At 50.9% G+C, this 14,938-nt stretch overlaps 7 protein-coding genes across 7 annotated transcripts; 4 read left to right on the plus strand and 3 right to left on the minus strand.

Annotated features, from left to right (window-relative positions):
* Positions 1-1,023: 1,023 nt before the first annotated feature.
* Positions 1,024-1,838, minus strand: acpA (acyl carrier protein; the record flags this gene model as incomplete). The annotated part of the gene is made up of 6 exons (XM_058472217.1): positions 1,024-1,031; positions 1,088-1,126; positions 1,198-1,246; positions 1,317-1,397; positions 1,505-1,522; positions 1,620-1,838. The coding sequence occupies 6 exons, from the start codon at positions 1,836-1,838 to the stop codon at positions 1,024-1,026; spliced, it is 414 nt and encodes a 137-aa protein (XP_058331220.1).
* A 310-nt stretch (positions 1,839-2,148) lies between these two features.
* N7468_002921 (NuoI/complex I 23 kDa subunit family protein) lies at positions 2,149-2,962 on the plus strand (the record flags this gene model as incomplete). The annotated part of the gene is made up of 4 exons (XM_058472218.1): positions 2,149-2,178; positions 2,240-2,412; positions 2,506-2,771; positions 2,832-2,962. The coding sequence occupies 4 exons, from the start codon at positions 2,149-2,151 to the stop codon at positions 2,960-2,962; spliced, it is 600 nt and encodes a 199-aa protein (XP_058331221.1).
* A 752-nt stretch (positions 2,963-3,714) lies between these two features.
* Positions 3,715-5,453, minus strand: N7468_002922 (putative 60S ribosome biogenesis protein Rrp14; the record flags this gene model as incomplete). The annotated part of the gene is made up of 3 exons (XM_058472219.1): positions 3,715-5,241; positions 5,302-5,388; positions 5,439-5,453. The coding sequence occupies 3 exons, from the start codon at positions 5,451-5,453 to the stop codon at positions 3,715-3,717; spliced, it is 1,629 nt and encodes a 542-aa protein (XP_058331222.1).
* A 590-nt stretch (positions 5,454-6,043) lies between these two features.
* On the plus strand, positions 6,044-8,099 carry N7468_002923 (uncharacterized protein; the record flags this gene model as incomplete). The annotated part of the gene is made up of 10 exons (XM_058472220.1): positions 6,044-6,325; positions 6,378-6,479; positions 6,530-6,574; positions 6,635-6,651; positions 6,728-6,830; positions 6,895-7,278; positions 7,334-7,460; positions 7,506-7,625; positions 7,687-7,878; positions 7,933-8,099. The coding sequence occupies 10 exons, from the start codon at positions 6,044-6,046 to the stop codon at positions 8,097-8,099; spliced, it is 1,539 nt and encodes a 512-aa protein (XP_058331223.1).
* A 434-nt stretch (positions 8,100-8,533) lies between these two features.
* N7468_002924 (uncharacterized protein) lies at positions 8,534-10,100 on the plus strand (the record flags this gene model as incomplete). The annotated part of the gene is made up of 2 exons (XM_058472221.1): positions 8,534-8,793; positions 8,852-10,100. 2 exons carry the CDS (start codon positions 8,534-8,536, stop codon positions 10,098-10,100), a joined length of 1,509 nt encoding a protein of 502 aa, XP_058331224.1.
* A 75-nt stretch (positions 10,101-10,175) lies between these two features.
* On the minus strand, positions 10,176-11,897 carry N7468_002925 (alpha-keto acid decarboxylase family protein; the record flags this gene model as incomplete). The annotated part of the gene is made up of 1 exon (XM_058472222.1): positions 10,176-11,897. The coding sequence occupies one exon, from the start codon at positions 11,895-11,897 to the stop codon at positions 10,176-10,178; it is 1,722 nt and encodes a 573-aa protein (XP_058331225.1).
* A 32-nt stretch (positions 11,898-11,929) lies between these two features.
* Positions 11,930-14,637, plus strand: N7468_002926 (Rad4 family protein; the record flags this gene model as incomplete). Its single annotated transcript, XM_058472223.1, has 3 exons — positions 11,930-11,943; positions 12,091-13,405; positions 13,525-14,637. The coding sequence occupies 3 exons, from the start codon at positions 11,930-11,932 to the stop codon at positions 14,635-14,637; spliced, it is 2,442 nt and encodes an 813-aa protein (XP_058331226.1).
* Between the last annotated feature and the right edge of the window lie 301 nt (positions 14,638-14,938).

The following is a 14,938-nucleotide window of genomic DNA, read 5'->3' on the forward strand; positions in this document are numbered from 1 at the left end:
AAGGACGATCAACGAGGAACCCAGATGGGCAGAACGAGAAGGCGTGGGATCCTCCTTTTCACAAACCGAGGCCAAACTGCGTGCCGCTCGCAGGGGACATGAATTGTCTGCGTGGAGGAGGGAAAAGAGATCGCGCGTGGGTAGACCGAAAGTCTGCCGCTGCCGCTTCCAAGTGGGACCCCCTCCGTGTCAGGGGAAACCAGGGTCCGACTTTATTTGGGCGACTTAGGTCTAAGGAATCAGCGACCGATCAATGCGAAGGTTTTCTTTTTGATGCCGATGGGAGCAGTATCGAGGGGTGGTGGTAGGCTGAACAAACTGATGATTGGGTTGAGTAGTCGAGTTCGGTCAAGTGTGAGGTGGCTCGTGGTGCGCCCGATAGCGGTAGCGCCACAAAAATATATATATGAGAGCTATTCAGCGCTACATCTGCAGATCCAACCAATTTAAATTGATTCTGAAACCAATGTAACCTGCCACAGCTGGCACTATTCTGTTTGGCAATAAACAGCTGGGTCAATCACCTCTGAAAGTCTGCATTATGGACAGATGTATGCCGTAGCTTGAAAGTCTGTTTGCGGCAGCCGACCGCGGAACCAGCTAATCGATACCGACATCTACAAAACTTGACAGATATACACTTGGGCAGATCTGCTGTACGCAGTTTAGATGATCCACCAGTGAATATTCTGAAAGAGGCTTATAAGCTCCGAGTCAACCTTGGAAAGTCTAGTCATTCTCAAAGATTCAGGCAGGGTGTTGCCCCGAGTGTCCGTAGGGATCTGGTAAGAGTGGCGAAAGGAGTAGTTGCTCCATATTTGACACCGCGTCAAAACTGCATTCAAGATGATATACACGATATAGAAAGGACAAGAAATAAAACATTCGGCATGGATTCAGCATACAGCGTCAGGGTTGACGGTAGAGCTGCACTCGCCCAAACAAGAGTTCGAATAGATGCCAAACCCCCCATCCTTTTTCTATCCGACCCAACACATTCGCTCCGAATTTTCCATTAAATATCTAGTGAGCTGCGGAAATAGTTAGTACCAGCAGAATAAAACGAGGAAGGTAGATGTTGCCTTACCATCGGGCTGGGCCAAGATGTACTCAACGGCCTTCTCCACTGTTGGCACATGGCATGTTAGAAACCACGATCAATCCGAACACGTTTGATAAATCAGAGCTTAAACTTACCACTGTGGATCTGGTCGGCCTCCTTGTCGGGGATCTCAATGCTGAACTCCTGTTGGAAAAAGAGTGTTAGCGTTGGCGCGATAGAGCTTTTCCCGGGGGGAAACGTTTAAGCCACATACCTCCTCAATGGCCATCACCACCTCAACGGTATCCAAACTGTCAAGACCGAGGTCGTTGGCGAAGTGGGAGGTACCGTTCAGCTAGAACGCAGATAATATTAATGAATGATTCGTTCTGACGGTGGATCCCGTAAAGACTCGAGCTAAATCCGAGTATTGCCGAGGGCTTCGCAAAAATGTCAACTAACCTTGCTGGCGTCGGAGACCTATGTATCAAAATCAAGGTTAGCGGTTTGAGCTTATAAGTTGACGAGCATAGTCGTCGACCGACGACGTGTACGCGGGAAAAACATGATGACGCACCTTGTCGAAGTTCTTGAGCAGGTTGATGATACGGCCCTCAACCTCGGTTTTGTTGAGGCCGGCAGGGGCAGAGTAGAAGCGAACACCCTGAGCGGCGAAGCAGGGAGCGAATTGCTTGCGCACAGCGACGGGGGAGCTGCGGATCTGGAAGGGAGCGGGTGTCTTGATGACACGGGGGGCAGAGGCCCTCAAGGAGCGGACGATGGCGGAACGGAACATTGTGGAAGAGATCTCAGAAGCGCGACGGCTAGAGACCCTGTAGAAAAGGGAAGGGAAGAGGTATTGTTGGTGGGGAAGAGAAGGTCTAAAGACGGATGAAGAAGGGTTGTGAGAGAGGAAGAAGGTCGGGAGTGCTGCACCGACGCAAAATCCTGCCGCCAACCAATCAGCGTGCGGCAGAAAGGAATGACCCTAACCCAAACCTGCAACCTCAACCTCGACCTCTCTTCTCCTACTTGAGACGCCTCTTGTCAATTCGCTCCACTCCCCACCCCTCTCTACCCTCCATCCTCCCTTCCCAATCGTCGTAATGGCCTCCTCCCGACAGGTGACCAGGCTGGTAGCCTCTCGCCGGTCCCCTTTCATGCCTCTGGGCTCGACGGCAAACTTCTCTTCCTCAGTGTCCCGCGCAGCGACACCTGCCGGCGCCCCTCAACCGGGCTTCCGTCTGCCTCCCCCCCAAGCGCTGGGACCAGAGCAGCGAGTCTGCACTCGACAAGGCCACTAAGTACTTCCTCCTGTCGGAGATGATGCGTGGCATGTATGTCGTGCTGGAGCAGTACTTCCGCCCACCGTAAGTCTTTGTCTACACCAGTTGACGACCCAGGAGCTCGACCTTGGGTCATTAGTCGAAGAGACTGGCCTGACTAGGATTATCTTCCAACAGATACACCATTTTCTATCCCTTCGAGAAGGGTCCTATCTCCCCCCGATTTCGCGGCGAGCACGCTCTGCGCCGCTATCCCACTGGTGAAGAGCGCTGCATTGCTTGTAAACTCTGCGAGGCTATCTGCCCAGCTCAAGCTATTACTATCGAGGCTGAGGAGCGTGAGGACGGAAGCCGCCGGACGACCCGTTATGATATCGACATGACCAAGTGCATCTACTGTGGCTACTGTCAAGAATCTTGCCCTGTCGATGCCATTGTGGAGAGTAAGCTAGACCCATGACGACTAGTCTCCTCATTCTTGCTAATTGCCTTCTTCTCTTTAGCCTCTAACGCAGAGTACGCCACCGAGACCCGTGAAGAGCTGCTTTACAACAAGGAGAAGCTCCTGTCCAACGGTGACAAGTGGGAGCCCGAGATTGCAGCTGCCGCTCGCGCCGATGCTCCATACCGATAAACGGATAGACTGTTTTCTACTGGCGACTCATTCCAGGAGAAAAGTTTGTGTACCTTCTGCCTGCGTGTCTACGCTACCCTTAGTGGGTCCATGAAAAACTCCCGAGGGCTTGACTATGACCTTCACTCCATCATATAACCATGTACATATTCCCCCCAAACTTCGTGTTCTCGCTCTGTACTAGTCGATCATCCAAGGCAGTCTCTTTTGCAGCAGGCTCCATTATCTTTGTTAAATTTCTTTTGTTCAGGAATATAGCAGGTCTCTTGTTTATTTTAAGGCATAAATCAATTACACAAAAAAATGAAAACAAAAATAAAAGCAAACTAGAATTCTAAGATCACCTTCTTCATGATTCCTTTCTATTATCTGTAGAACTAGTAGCTTTTGGCAGTTATCAGGTACCAAACAGGGAGCTCTCTAGGCAAATTATAATACTTGAACTAGACTATGATAGAGGCAGGGAAACTAAACCGGATACTCTGTAGAATTGGTTATATTCACAAACGAAGATGTATCGCTATCCATGCAGAGACATAAGAATATCATAGAAGAATCATGCTGCTGATACAGACGGACGCCAGACACCACGAACACCAGATGGATATTCCCAGATCGATGTTATAAGCACACTTTTCACTCTTATTGATAAGGCAGAGGATATCCAGCTCGAATGAGGAAGGGTATGAGCTTGGAGTCAAGAAGGAAGGGGGGAAGGGCCGGGGGAAGATTCAAAAAAGGCGGAAGGAGGTTTATTTCTTCTTACCACCGCCGCCGACCTTGGACTTGAAGCTGCCCTCAAACCCCGGACGAGCCTTCTTCTTACCACCACCAGCAGGCTTCTTGCCCTTGCTACCCTTATTACCCTTCTCCTCTCTGCGCTTGCGCAGGTTCTCCTCACGCTTGGCCTGCTTCTGGTCCTTCATGCGAGAGACGGTTTCAATTCGGTCTTTCCACTCCCGTTCAGACTTCTTCTTCGCGGTCTCCTTACGCTTGAGAGCCTTCTTCAGAAGGGAAGTATCGTCACGGACCCGCTCACCGTGAGCGCGCTTCTTGGCATTAAGCCAGAGATCCTTTTCTTCAAGCTCGGCACGTTTGGCAGGGTCCATCTCGGCAAGACGGGCCTTCTTTGCTTCAACAGCCTTAAGCTGGGCCGCAGCATCGGTGGCACCACGGCGAGTGTGCTTGTCACGGACGCTCGACAGGGAGGCATCGGCTTCCTGGCCGTCAGCAAACACCACACGGCCGAAAGCAAAGTTGTTGCTGGATCCGGCGGGTTCGACGGGAGATCGAGGAGAGGCGAGGAGCGAGCCCGAGCCACCAGGGGAGAAGCGACGTGCCATGGCCTCGTCTTCCTTACGCTGCGCCTCTTCTTTGGCCTTTTGACGAAGCTCTTTTTTGTGTGCCTTGCGTTGCTCTGCTTTTTGCCGGCGGGCCTCAATGAGCTCTTGACGGTTGCGCGCAGGCTTGCCGTTGAGGCCATCTGCATGGCGGGCTGCCCGGAGTTCATCCAGGCGTTTTTGTAGACGCTGCTTCAGCTGCTCTGGGGTGGCCTTGAGAGCCTTGGGCTCATTGGGCTTAGTTTCAATGGAGGTAGCTGGAGGAACGATGGAGGAAATAGATGAGCTGCCTGATTGGGGATTTGAAGCGTCGGGAGAGTTGCGAGCGGATGAAGCGGAGGACTGTTCTTCTGGCTCTGCGTTGAACTCGAGAGAAAATCCCTCATCGGCAGCGTCATCCTCAGCCTCGTCTTCTTCCTCGTCGTCTTCTTTCTCAGGTTGATCGGCATTCTTTTCATTGGTGGCCTTGGCAGCCTTTGGGGGGTTTTGGGTTAGAGTATCTGTTGACTTGTCGTCCTGGTCCGATTTTTCCTTGCGGGCGTTTTGCTTGGCCTTTTTCTTTTCCTTTTGAGCAGCCTTCTTCTTCTCCTGCTTCTCCTGCTTCATCTTCTTCCGAGCCTCGGCCTTCTCGTTTTTGGCTTGGGCATCGGCCTTTGACTGCTCGACTGATTTCTGCTTCTTGGTCTTATCGCCGCGGTTCAATCCTTCACCGGGAAGTTCAGAGCCAATTTCTCCATCAGAAGAGTCGGATTCGACGGTGCCATCCTCTCGCTTACGCTTACGAGCGTTCTCATCCATCACGTCTTTCGCGGTCTTGGCGGATTCGGGGTCGAGTTTTGCTCGTTTGGCCTCGCGTGCTTGCTCTTTGGTTTGTTTCTTCCGTTGCCACTGATCCTGTGTAGCGTATGAACGATTAGACAAATGATTCAGGATCAGACGCTAGGAGGGAGAAGTAGCAGGGAGAAACAGCGAAAGCTGCATAGAAGAGAGCACACGTACGGTGGTGTTGTCCTCGCCGTAGTAAAGCTTTGCGGGGATCAAGGACATAAGGCCCGAGAAAGCCTCGGCGTGGCCTCTTAACCGTTCCTAAGAAAAGTTAACGGAATAGCCAAATTGCCGAGAACAGAACCACAAACCTCGATGTCAGCCATTCTCCGCGATGTTGAATGTCTGTATTGGGGTTGGCGTGGGTCGAAAAAAATGAGTGAAGGTGAGGAAATCTGCTGCCTTCACCGCCCACAAAAAATTCACCTGTTGGTCCGTGCTTCACTATTGACTCCCCCTCAGACTTCACGGACAATCTTTGATTTGTACATTCACACTGGCGGGGTTGTCAATGGAGATGTGTAGTGACTGACGATTTCCTATTACTAGCATTTCTTTTGTTTCAATAGGAATCAATCCAAAAAAGGGGATGAAAAACAGAGGGTGTGTTGTCTTTCAGTACATTAATCCAGTGTGTACAGTATATAAGTTGTTTACCGACTTTTAAGCTGCCTCTTACGGCATGTCATACTGGTCCTATCTCGTGTTCAAGAAATTACACTGTGTCCTGGGCTCTGAGGTTTGAGACATTATGAGATTGAAGGAAACGTACAAGTAGACAAGAGCCGCCCAATACACAGCTTTGCCGAGACTCTTCCTCCTGCTCCACTTATCAATGCGTGCATCCCATCCCATGCACGGACCTTTCCCCCGCCAAACCAGCAGAACCGTGTGCGATACTCTTTGATCCTCGACCATGGAAAATCCTAAGAATCTATCGAGCTCAAATGAGAAAGATGTGGATCTTCTCACCGTTGATGCTAGATCCCTTCAAAGGCTGCTGGAGACTGGTGCAGTCACGACCTTGGATCTCGTGACGCGGTACCTGGCTCAGATCGAGGAACATGACTCGAAGCTCCATGCTATGATCGCAGTGACTCCGAAAGACCTTCTCGAGGAGAAAGCGAAGTCACTGGATCAAGAGCGGGCCTCGGGGAACGTTCGTGGTCCTCTGCACGGCATTCCAATCATTATCAAGGTGCGCCCACTTAAACGACCAATTGAGACACTCTCGTATTAACGTTGCTCAGGACAATATCGCAACTCACCCTAGCCTTGGACTTCCGACCACCGCTGGGAGCCTTGCATTATTGAGCTCCAAGCCCAAAGCAAATGCTAAAATAGTGGATCAAGTACAGCAATTCGGCTAATCATTTCCCGAACACTGCTGACATCCATGTAGCTGATCGATGCTGGTCTGATTATCATTGGAAAGGCAAACCTTGCGGTAAGCTTACTGAGATTGAGCTTGAAAATGTATCGGGGTTGCTGATCGATGGTTCTGAAGGAATTTTCGAACGCTCGGTATGGAGCACAATGCATCCTTAGCTATCTCATCAGGAGATATGAGACGGTATAACAGACAAGCTAACGTGGATAGTGGCTCTGATATGCATAATGGATGGTCGGCAGTGGGTGGTCAGACACAATCGGCATACGTTATCAACGGCCTTGACCAGAATGATTCGCCGAAGGGTCATTCAGTAAGCGTTTGGATATAGACCAAGGATGCTACGACAAAACAAGGCTAATTATTCGTCGCAACAGGGTACTTCTGGTTCGTCTTCAGGATCTGCGGTCGGGGTGTCTGCTGGATATGCGCCTTTCTCCATTGGAACCGAAACAGATGGATCGCTTGTCAGTCCATCCGGCCGAGCTGCTCTCTACACGATCAAGTCCACAATCGGCCTCGTTCCTCAAGATGGAATCATTCCAATCTCTCGAACTTTCGATGCTGCTGGGCCGATGACAAAGTCCTCTCATGATCTAGCTCTTCTGCTTGATGTTCTTGCACAAAGGGACCCAGCAAATTCGTTCACAAACTACCTGACAGGATCGTGGTCTGATATTTCAGTTGCAGTCCTCGACCCGGATCATTGGAAATCACCATCAGATGACAACAAGCCCATCGAAGAAGCAGAGGCCCAAATGGTATATATCCCCCCAAATCGGAATTTAGTGCCCTTTGTTTGACTCATGATAACAGAGACGGGAAATACTTCAAGCCTACGATGTCATCGAACCGAAAGCAAAACGATTCGTGAGAAATGTTGACTTGATCTCGACCAAAGAGTTGGAACTTGATGGAGAAAACAGCGAATGGCTTATAATCCGTATGTTATCATGTCCTACCAACTCGCATTGTACTAATTTTCCAGTGGCGGACATGAAAAAACACTTGAACTCCTACCTGGAAGATCTTGCTGAGAGTGAGGTTCGGTCTATGGCTGATATAATTGAGTATAATATAAAGCATGCCGATAAGGAACTACCTCCACGTAAGAGAAGAAAAGGAACATATAATCATATATTCGGGGCAGAGGCTGATTGACTACTCAGACCACCCTCGACAGGACCATTTTGTCAAATCGCAGGAGCAAGATCTTTCCCCGGAGGATTACGAGCGACATCTTACGCATCTTCGAAAGACCTCCAAAGAACGCGGAGTGGAGCATGTGCTCGAAGCGAACAATGTGGATGTAATCCTTGGTCCAATTGAAGGGGGTCTGTCGACGATGGCCACAGCTGGAGGTACGCATGAACTCGAACATGGCAATGAAGAGCTCTAACGCTGAAGAAATCTAGGTTATCCCATAGCTGCGATGCCGCTCTCCTATCTTGACTACAATGGTCGAGCATTCGGAGTTGCTGCAATTGCGAACAAGGGTCAGGAAGCTTTGCTAGTCAAGGTTATGAGCGCATGGGAAGCCACCTTTCCTCCTCGGAGACCGCCTCCACAGCTTGTGCATTAGGTTAGGGCGTGAGAATTCTCGATCTGTTCACATGCTCCGTCCTTCAGGTCTGGGGACCATCCTCCACAATCAATCATGTCTTGGTTTATCATCATGTACATAGAGATAGATACATTGGTCGCAGTTCAAACTCAAGCGCGAAAGCAAACAGGATGAGTGAAGAAATACAAACCCAACGAAGGATTGACAGCCAGGAACCAGCATTTAGAGAAATAGAAATACAGTAAATGCACGCGAGCATAGGAATCCACCTTTTCAAGCTTAGCTTGGGCCCTGGCCCATCTGCGTCATTCTGCGGCGCCTGCGGGGCTCGTGCCGATCCCCTGGGGCGGTGTCGTGGGGACTCTCCGTTTCATCGTCGAGGAGAACCCCCTCAAAGGATAAGGGCCCAGTCTGTAAAACGGACCTTTCTTTTCATCCGGGAAGAGATCACAATGAACGGCGCACCGCCACCGCTTCCAGATCGCTCGAGGGTGGCTCGGCCGCCCGAGCCAAAAAGCGGCATGCGCAGACTGCTATTGGTCTATATCCATGGTTTTATGGGCTCAGAAGCCAGTTTTCACGACCTCCCAGCGCATGTACATGATTCATTGACGACCGTCTTGGCCGGATCACATATTGTTTACACTCGTATTTACCCGCGGTACAAGTCTCACGGTGAAGTCCAAGAGGCTGTGGATCAGTTTAGCAACTGGTGGGTGGTCTCCAGAGAACATCAACTCGGAAAATGGGGATTTACTAATAATGCCCAGGCTAGCGCCCCACGAAGCAGATGACTTGGATGTAATCTTGCTGGGCCACAGTCTCGGCGGGATTGTGGCTGCAGACGTCGCTCTCCAGCAAGTAGATGGCCATGCCAGGAATCGGATCTTGGGCCTAGTCAATTTTGATGTACCCTTCCTGGGGCTTCATCCACGTGTCATACCAACAGGGATTGGCAGCTCGATTCCGAAGAAGGATGTGACCGTGGAAGATGGACTTGCTGGAGAGCAAGAATCGTTAGGCCTAGAGCCCGCCTTCAAGCCTGCCCGGAGCCCCAATTTCGACCCGGCTTTCCAAAACGATGTGCGGCTGGTCGATCGGGGATTCTTCAAAGGAGTCTTGAATTTTGTCAATAAGAACAAGAATAACCTACCACGGTCTGTGTTCGACCGCTTTGCATCGACTTTCAGATTCGCGGGTTGTGTCAATAACTATTCTGAGCTTCGCCAGAGGTACCGACGTCTCAAAGCATTAGAAGCTGCCGAGGGGAATCCTCAGAGAGTGCGGTTTATCAATTATTACACAGCAAGCACGGGCCGGAAATCTCAGAAGGAGGATGCCAAGCATGAAAATGTGGCCACTGAGGCCGATGATGCCTCTGCGATCCCCGACGATGCCACGAAGACTGGAGAATCCGCGGGGACTCCAAGCGAGAAGACTGGCTTAACGGAAGAAAGCACAGAATTGAAGGCCCACGATCAACCAACAGAGAGCGATCGGAAGAAGAATCAAATACCGGAAACCAGTCTGCAGCATGAAAAGGAGACTGGTGATGAATCAGAACATCAAAAGCAACCTGACATATCAGCTACAAGCGAGGAACTGGAGCGGGAGGGCTCCAATGCTACTTCAATACCTGTGGAACCCCAGACAGGGAACAATTCCTCCTTAGATCTCACGAGCACTACATCGTCGATGTCAACAGACCAAAAAGAGAGCATCATGCCGTCAGAGAACATTTCACTCACAACCACAGAGTCCACAGTAAGTGCGAACAAGACTGAAGGAAAGTATCGAAAGTTCATTCTATTGCCATCTCATCATTGGAGCTACGACGATAATGCGTACTGGACACCCCTCGTGATGAAAAATATCGACGAAGTCGAGGCCCATCAGACTATCTTCAACACCAGTGGAAAGCACTATGAGTACCTAGTTGGAGATCTAGTGGCTTTGATCGAGAACTGGGTCCAGGATGACCTGACAAGACGACTTCTAGAAGAGAGTAATGACTACTAGCCTGAACAGAAAAATGAAGGCTATATAATTGATTGATTTGTCAGTTCTTGTTCTATGTATTTTCTAATATTAAGCTCAGGCGCTCTGCTGCTTCTCCTCTGCAATTTGCTTGTTCAGAACCATCAGCAGCGGCCCTTCGACATCTTCCCGTTCCATTGCAACTTCAATCAACCGCACGCCGCTGCCATTTACCACATTCTCATTCTTGAGAATGTCTTGGAGTTCCCCGCATGTCTTAGCCGTGAACGTGTTTTTCTTGACATGCTCTTCATCCGCTCCAAAGTAACTAAGAGCCTGAGTGTGTCTCCAGAATGGGATGTCATTGTAATGTTGTTTACGGCCATGAATAACACGTTCAATGGTATAGCCCTCGTTGTTGATGATAATGATCACGATGTCCAGTTTCTGCTTGATCATCACGCTAATCTCCTGAGCTGTCATTTGCAGGCTTCCATCTCCGATGATCAAGATAGATTGGTTCTTCTGCCCAGTCGTCTTGTTCATTTCATGCTGTGCCAGCGTTGCTCCCAAAGTTGCAGGCAGCATGAAACCAATCGAGAGATAGGTCACAGCACGAAAAAGCGTGCTTTTAGGTGGCAGTTTAAACGCAGCGCCGCCGTATGATGCGGTACCCGTTTCAGTGAGTACGATGTCGCCCTCGCGGAATAGCGGGTTAACTAGACGGTAGAAATTCTTCTGTGCAATTGGATCACTAGGCTTGATGTCGTCAAGTGTGACAACTCTCTTTCCCGGAGCAGAGGGTTTGACGAGGCGTGATTGGTCAAGTGCGGAAAGGACTTGTTTCAAGACATTAGAGACGCTTGAGTCACGGTAGACCTCGTCGCCGACCTGGATAATGTCATGTTTGAAAGTAATGGCGGCCGCAGTTCTGGGAATAGCAGCATTGAACATGCTATTCGTATCGCTAAAATGTGGGCCGAAAGTGAGGATCAGGTCGGCGGATTCATAGTAATCTTTCTCGGCTTTTTCACCAAACCCTGCATTGTACAGTCCATAGACGCTCGGAAGGTCCTCATTCACAAGGCCTTTGCCGAAGCCCGACGTCCACGTGGGCCATTGCGTACACTTGATCAGGGCGTCAAGCTGATCAACGATCTTGAGAGCTTTACTTTCGCCGTCGACGTAGATGGCAGGCTGCTTAGCAGAGTAGATTCGTTCCAGGATACGATTAACGAGTTCGGGTTCAGTTGCACTGCTAGGTGCAGATGGGACCTTAATGGGGGTCTTGAGGTTCTCTGTTGAAACTAGCGTGCTTGGCATGTCATCAGGAAGTTCGATGTACACAGGCCGGCTGTGTATAATAGCTTGTTGAAGGACCCAGTCGATTCGGCCGGGAGCTGTGGCAGCATCTCTGAGTTCCGTCTGAGCCGCAGTGATATGCTTTGCCATTGTAGCAAAGATCTTGTACTCGCCATCGGCAAAGGTGTGGTGCATCAATGCGCGTGAGTCTTGGTGAGGCCGAGGTGGAGTACCGACGATGTGAACCACAGGTGAGCGCTCGCAATATGCCCCGGAAATTCCGTTCGATGCTGATAGCTCTCCAACACCGAAGGTAGTGATCAGTGCAGACAGCCCATTGATACGGGCATATCCGTCTGCAGCATAGGCCGCATTGAGCTCATTGCAATTACCAACCCAATGGAGACCGGCAGGGACGACATAGTCGAGTAGACGAAGGTTATAGTCGCCCGGCACACCAAAGATAGATTGCACACCCAGTTGTCGCAAGCGCGTGAAGAGATAGTCAGCAAGCTTGATGGAGTCTGGAGAAGCCATATTGAAACCCTGAAAGTAAAAGAAAAAGAAATATGAAGGTGAAGTGGTAGGCCGAGGTTTATATGACAGAACCCCCCCCCGCTCTTCCCACCCTACGCCTTATCTCTTATCGCTTATCGCCTACAGCCGTCTGTAGCCGAGGACGTTTCTCCTCCAAATTGCGCCCAGCTTGCGCAAAGCCACTGTTTCCCAGCACGTCCACATCCATCCAAGCGCATGCCACCCTTCGTCCCCGCAAACGCATCTCTTCCGAGGAGCCGGCTCAGCCCCCGCCGAAACGCCAGGCCCAGTCGCACAGGCTCTCCAATCATGACCTCGCCGAATCCAATTCCGACTCCTCGCTGAGTGACGTCCCTGAAGAGACCAACGAAACTACAACTCCCCAGATATCCTCCCATGTCTCCGAGGATGAAGAGTCGGAGGAGGACGACTCTGATGATGAGATAAACTGGGAAGATGCGGTCGACCTCAATCCCCCTCGCGCGACCCTGCCTTCCATGGCGCGTCTGGAGGGTGGAGACCTCGAATTGATCTTAGATCAAGAAGAAACGCAGGCATCAGACCTCTTAGACGGTAGAAAAGGGCCGTCGAAGATTGAACGTCATATTCGTGTCCAGACCCATCGCATGCATGTCCAATTCCTCCTCTTCCATAATGCCCTTCGCAATGCCTGGACCTGTGACGCCAAGGTCCACGAGATCCTGCTTCGAAAGCTACCCGACAGTATCAAGAATGAGGTCAAGAAATGGAAGATCTCCTCAGGGTTAGAACTGCCGGAGAAGAAACCTGAGCCACCAAAGAGCAAGAAAAAAGGCAAGGGGCGCAAGAAGCAAGACTGGAGCGAAGACACACAAAGGCTAGAGCCGGGACAGCCTGATATGAGCAATGGAGATCCAATACTCGCACTTATGAAAGTGTTAGTAGCATACTGGAGGAAGCAGTTTCGCATCACTGCTCCTGGTTTGCGCAAGAACGGATACCGGCCTGGGTTGGCACTCAAAGCATTGCTGGACGATTTTCATAAACAGGACCATAACCCTGAACGTCATGGCGAGCGTATAGCTAATATCGAAGAGTTTCGTGGCTTAGCAGAATCTATGCAAGGATCTCGGGATGTCGGGGCTCAGCTGTTCACGGCTCTCGTTCGTGCACTGGGCATTGAAGCTCGACTGGTCGGCAGTCTACAACCCCTCGGCTTTGGCTGGACCAAAGCAGAGACATACATATCAAAATCCGAATCAAACGAGAATTCCGAACTAAAGACCGAAGATACTGAAATTGATCATGACTCCGATGATCAAGGGCATCGACCAAGGGCCAAAAGTAAAGTCGGTCCAAGATACGATAAAGACCTACCATTCCCTATATACTGGACCGAGGTTGCATCTCCTGTCACGCATGCGATTATTTCCGTTGATCCAATCGTTCTACCCAACCCATTGGCCCCCACGGCGGAACTTCAAGCATCGTTCGAGCCAAGAGGAGCGAAAGCCGAGCGCGCTAAACAGGTAATCTGCTATGTCGTTGCACATTCGGCGGATGGAACTGCTAAAGACGTTACCACTCGGTATCTACGTCGGCGGACATGGCCCGGCAAAACAAAGGGATTTCGATTCCCGTGACAAAGTTCCCTATACCCGGCCAAAAAGGCCAGAGCTTCGAGATTGACTGGTTCCGAGTAGTAATGTACGGGTACCAGCGACCTCCGTCGCAAAGAACGAAAGTGGACGAGATCGAGGATAATGGAGATCTCCAGCGGAAGCAACCGGAGAGGAAGAAGCCCGCCCAAGCCACCGATACACTTCAAAGCCTCCGATCATCTACCGAGTTTGTCCTTGAGCGATTCTTACGTCGTGAGGAAGCCCTCAGACCCGGCGCCGAGCCCGTCCGTACCTTCGTGTCCGGCAAGGGCGTCAAGGCCAAAGAGGAGCCTGTATTCCGCCGTGCCGATGTCCTCAAGTGCCTATCCGCAGAGAGCTGGCATAAAGAAGGCCGGCAGGTCCAGCCCGGCGCCGTGCCCCTCAAGCGCGTCCCCATCCGAGCTGTGACTCTCGTGCGAAAGCGCGAAGTCGAGGAGCTTGAGCGGGAAACAGGGGAAAAGCCCATGCAAGGCTTATACGCGCGGCACCAGACAGAATGGCTCATACCGCCTCCGATCAAAGACGGGATAATCCCGAAAAACAGTTACGGGAATATGGACTGTTTTGTGCCGAGCATGATCCCGCGCGGCGCGGTCCACGTGCCATGGCCGGGCACGGTCAGGGTCTGCAAGAAGCTTGGGATCGACTATGCAGAGGCCGTGACGGGGTTTGAGTTTGGATCCAAAATGGCCGCGCCTGTGATCCAAGGCGTCGTCGTGGCTGCCGAAAACGAAGACCTGCTCAAAGATGCTTGGCGCGCTGATGCCGCGGAGAAGCAAAAGCGCGAGCAGCTCAAGGCTGAAAAGCGGATCTTGCAGACTTGGCGCAAGTTCTTATTTGGCTTGCGTATTATGGAACGTGTGCGTGATGAATACGGCGGGGATACAGCCCAAGATGCCGAGCGAGACGCTCGAAACCCGTTCGCATCTAATAAGAAGAGTAAAGAGGAGCCAGAGGAAACGGGCCACGATCTCGATAATAGCTATTTTGATGACGAAGAGAATAAGGTCGTCGACCATGGTGGCGGCTTCCTCCTTCCAGGGGAAGATGACGACCAAGGAGATGGCGGCTTTATTATCGAGCACGGGGAAGACGGATGAAGCTGGGATAGGGGGGCAACCACCTCGAAGTCATATCATAGCTCCGGCAGCTCCAAACGGAAGGAATTAATACAGAGAAATAAGTTATGATAAGAGGCCCGACTTTCCATGTGTATAGCGTTAATACATAACTAGAATAGCTCAGACTGAGGTTTTGATTCCGACGGCAGACTGACTTTGTGGGAAACAGTACCTAAAGTATGCCGATCTAGGCACTGTTCCATCTAGGTTCTAGAACCCCTGGAAGCCTGAGATCATCGTGCTGGCGCTTTATGTAATGAGCGCCGACAATGTCTTATTT

The sequence above is a fragment of the Penicillium chermesinum genome (assembly GCF_028974085.1).
Source record: "Penicillium chermesinum strain IBT 19713 chromosome Unknown utg000003l:1.0-5111272.0:1.0-5115320.0, whole genome shotgun sequence".
Taxonomy (NCBI): domain Eukaryota; kingdom Fungi; phylum Ascomycota; class Eurotiomycetes; order Eurotiales; family Aspergillaceae; genus Penicillium; species Penicillium chermesinum.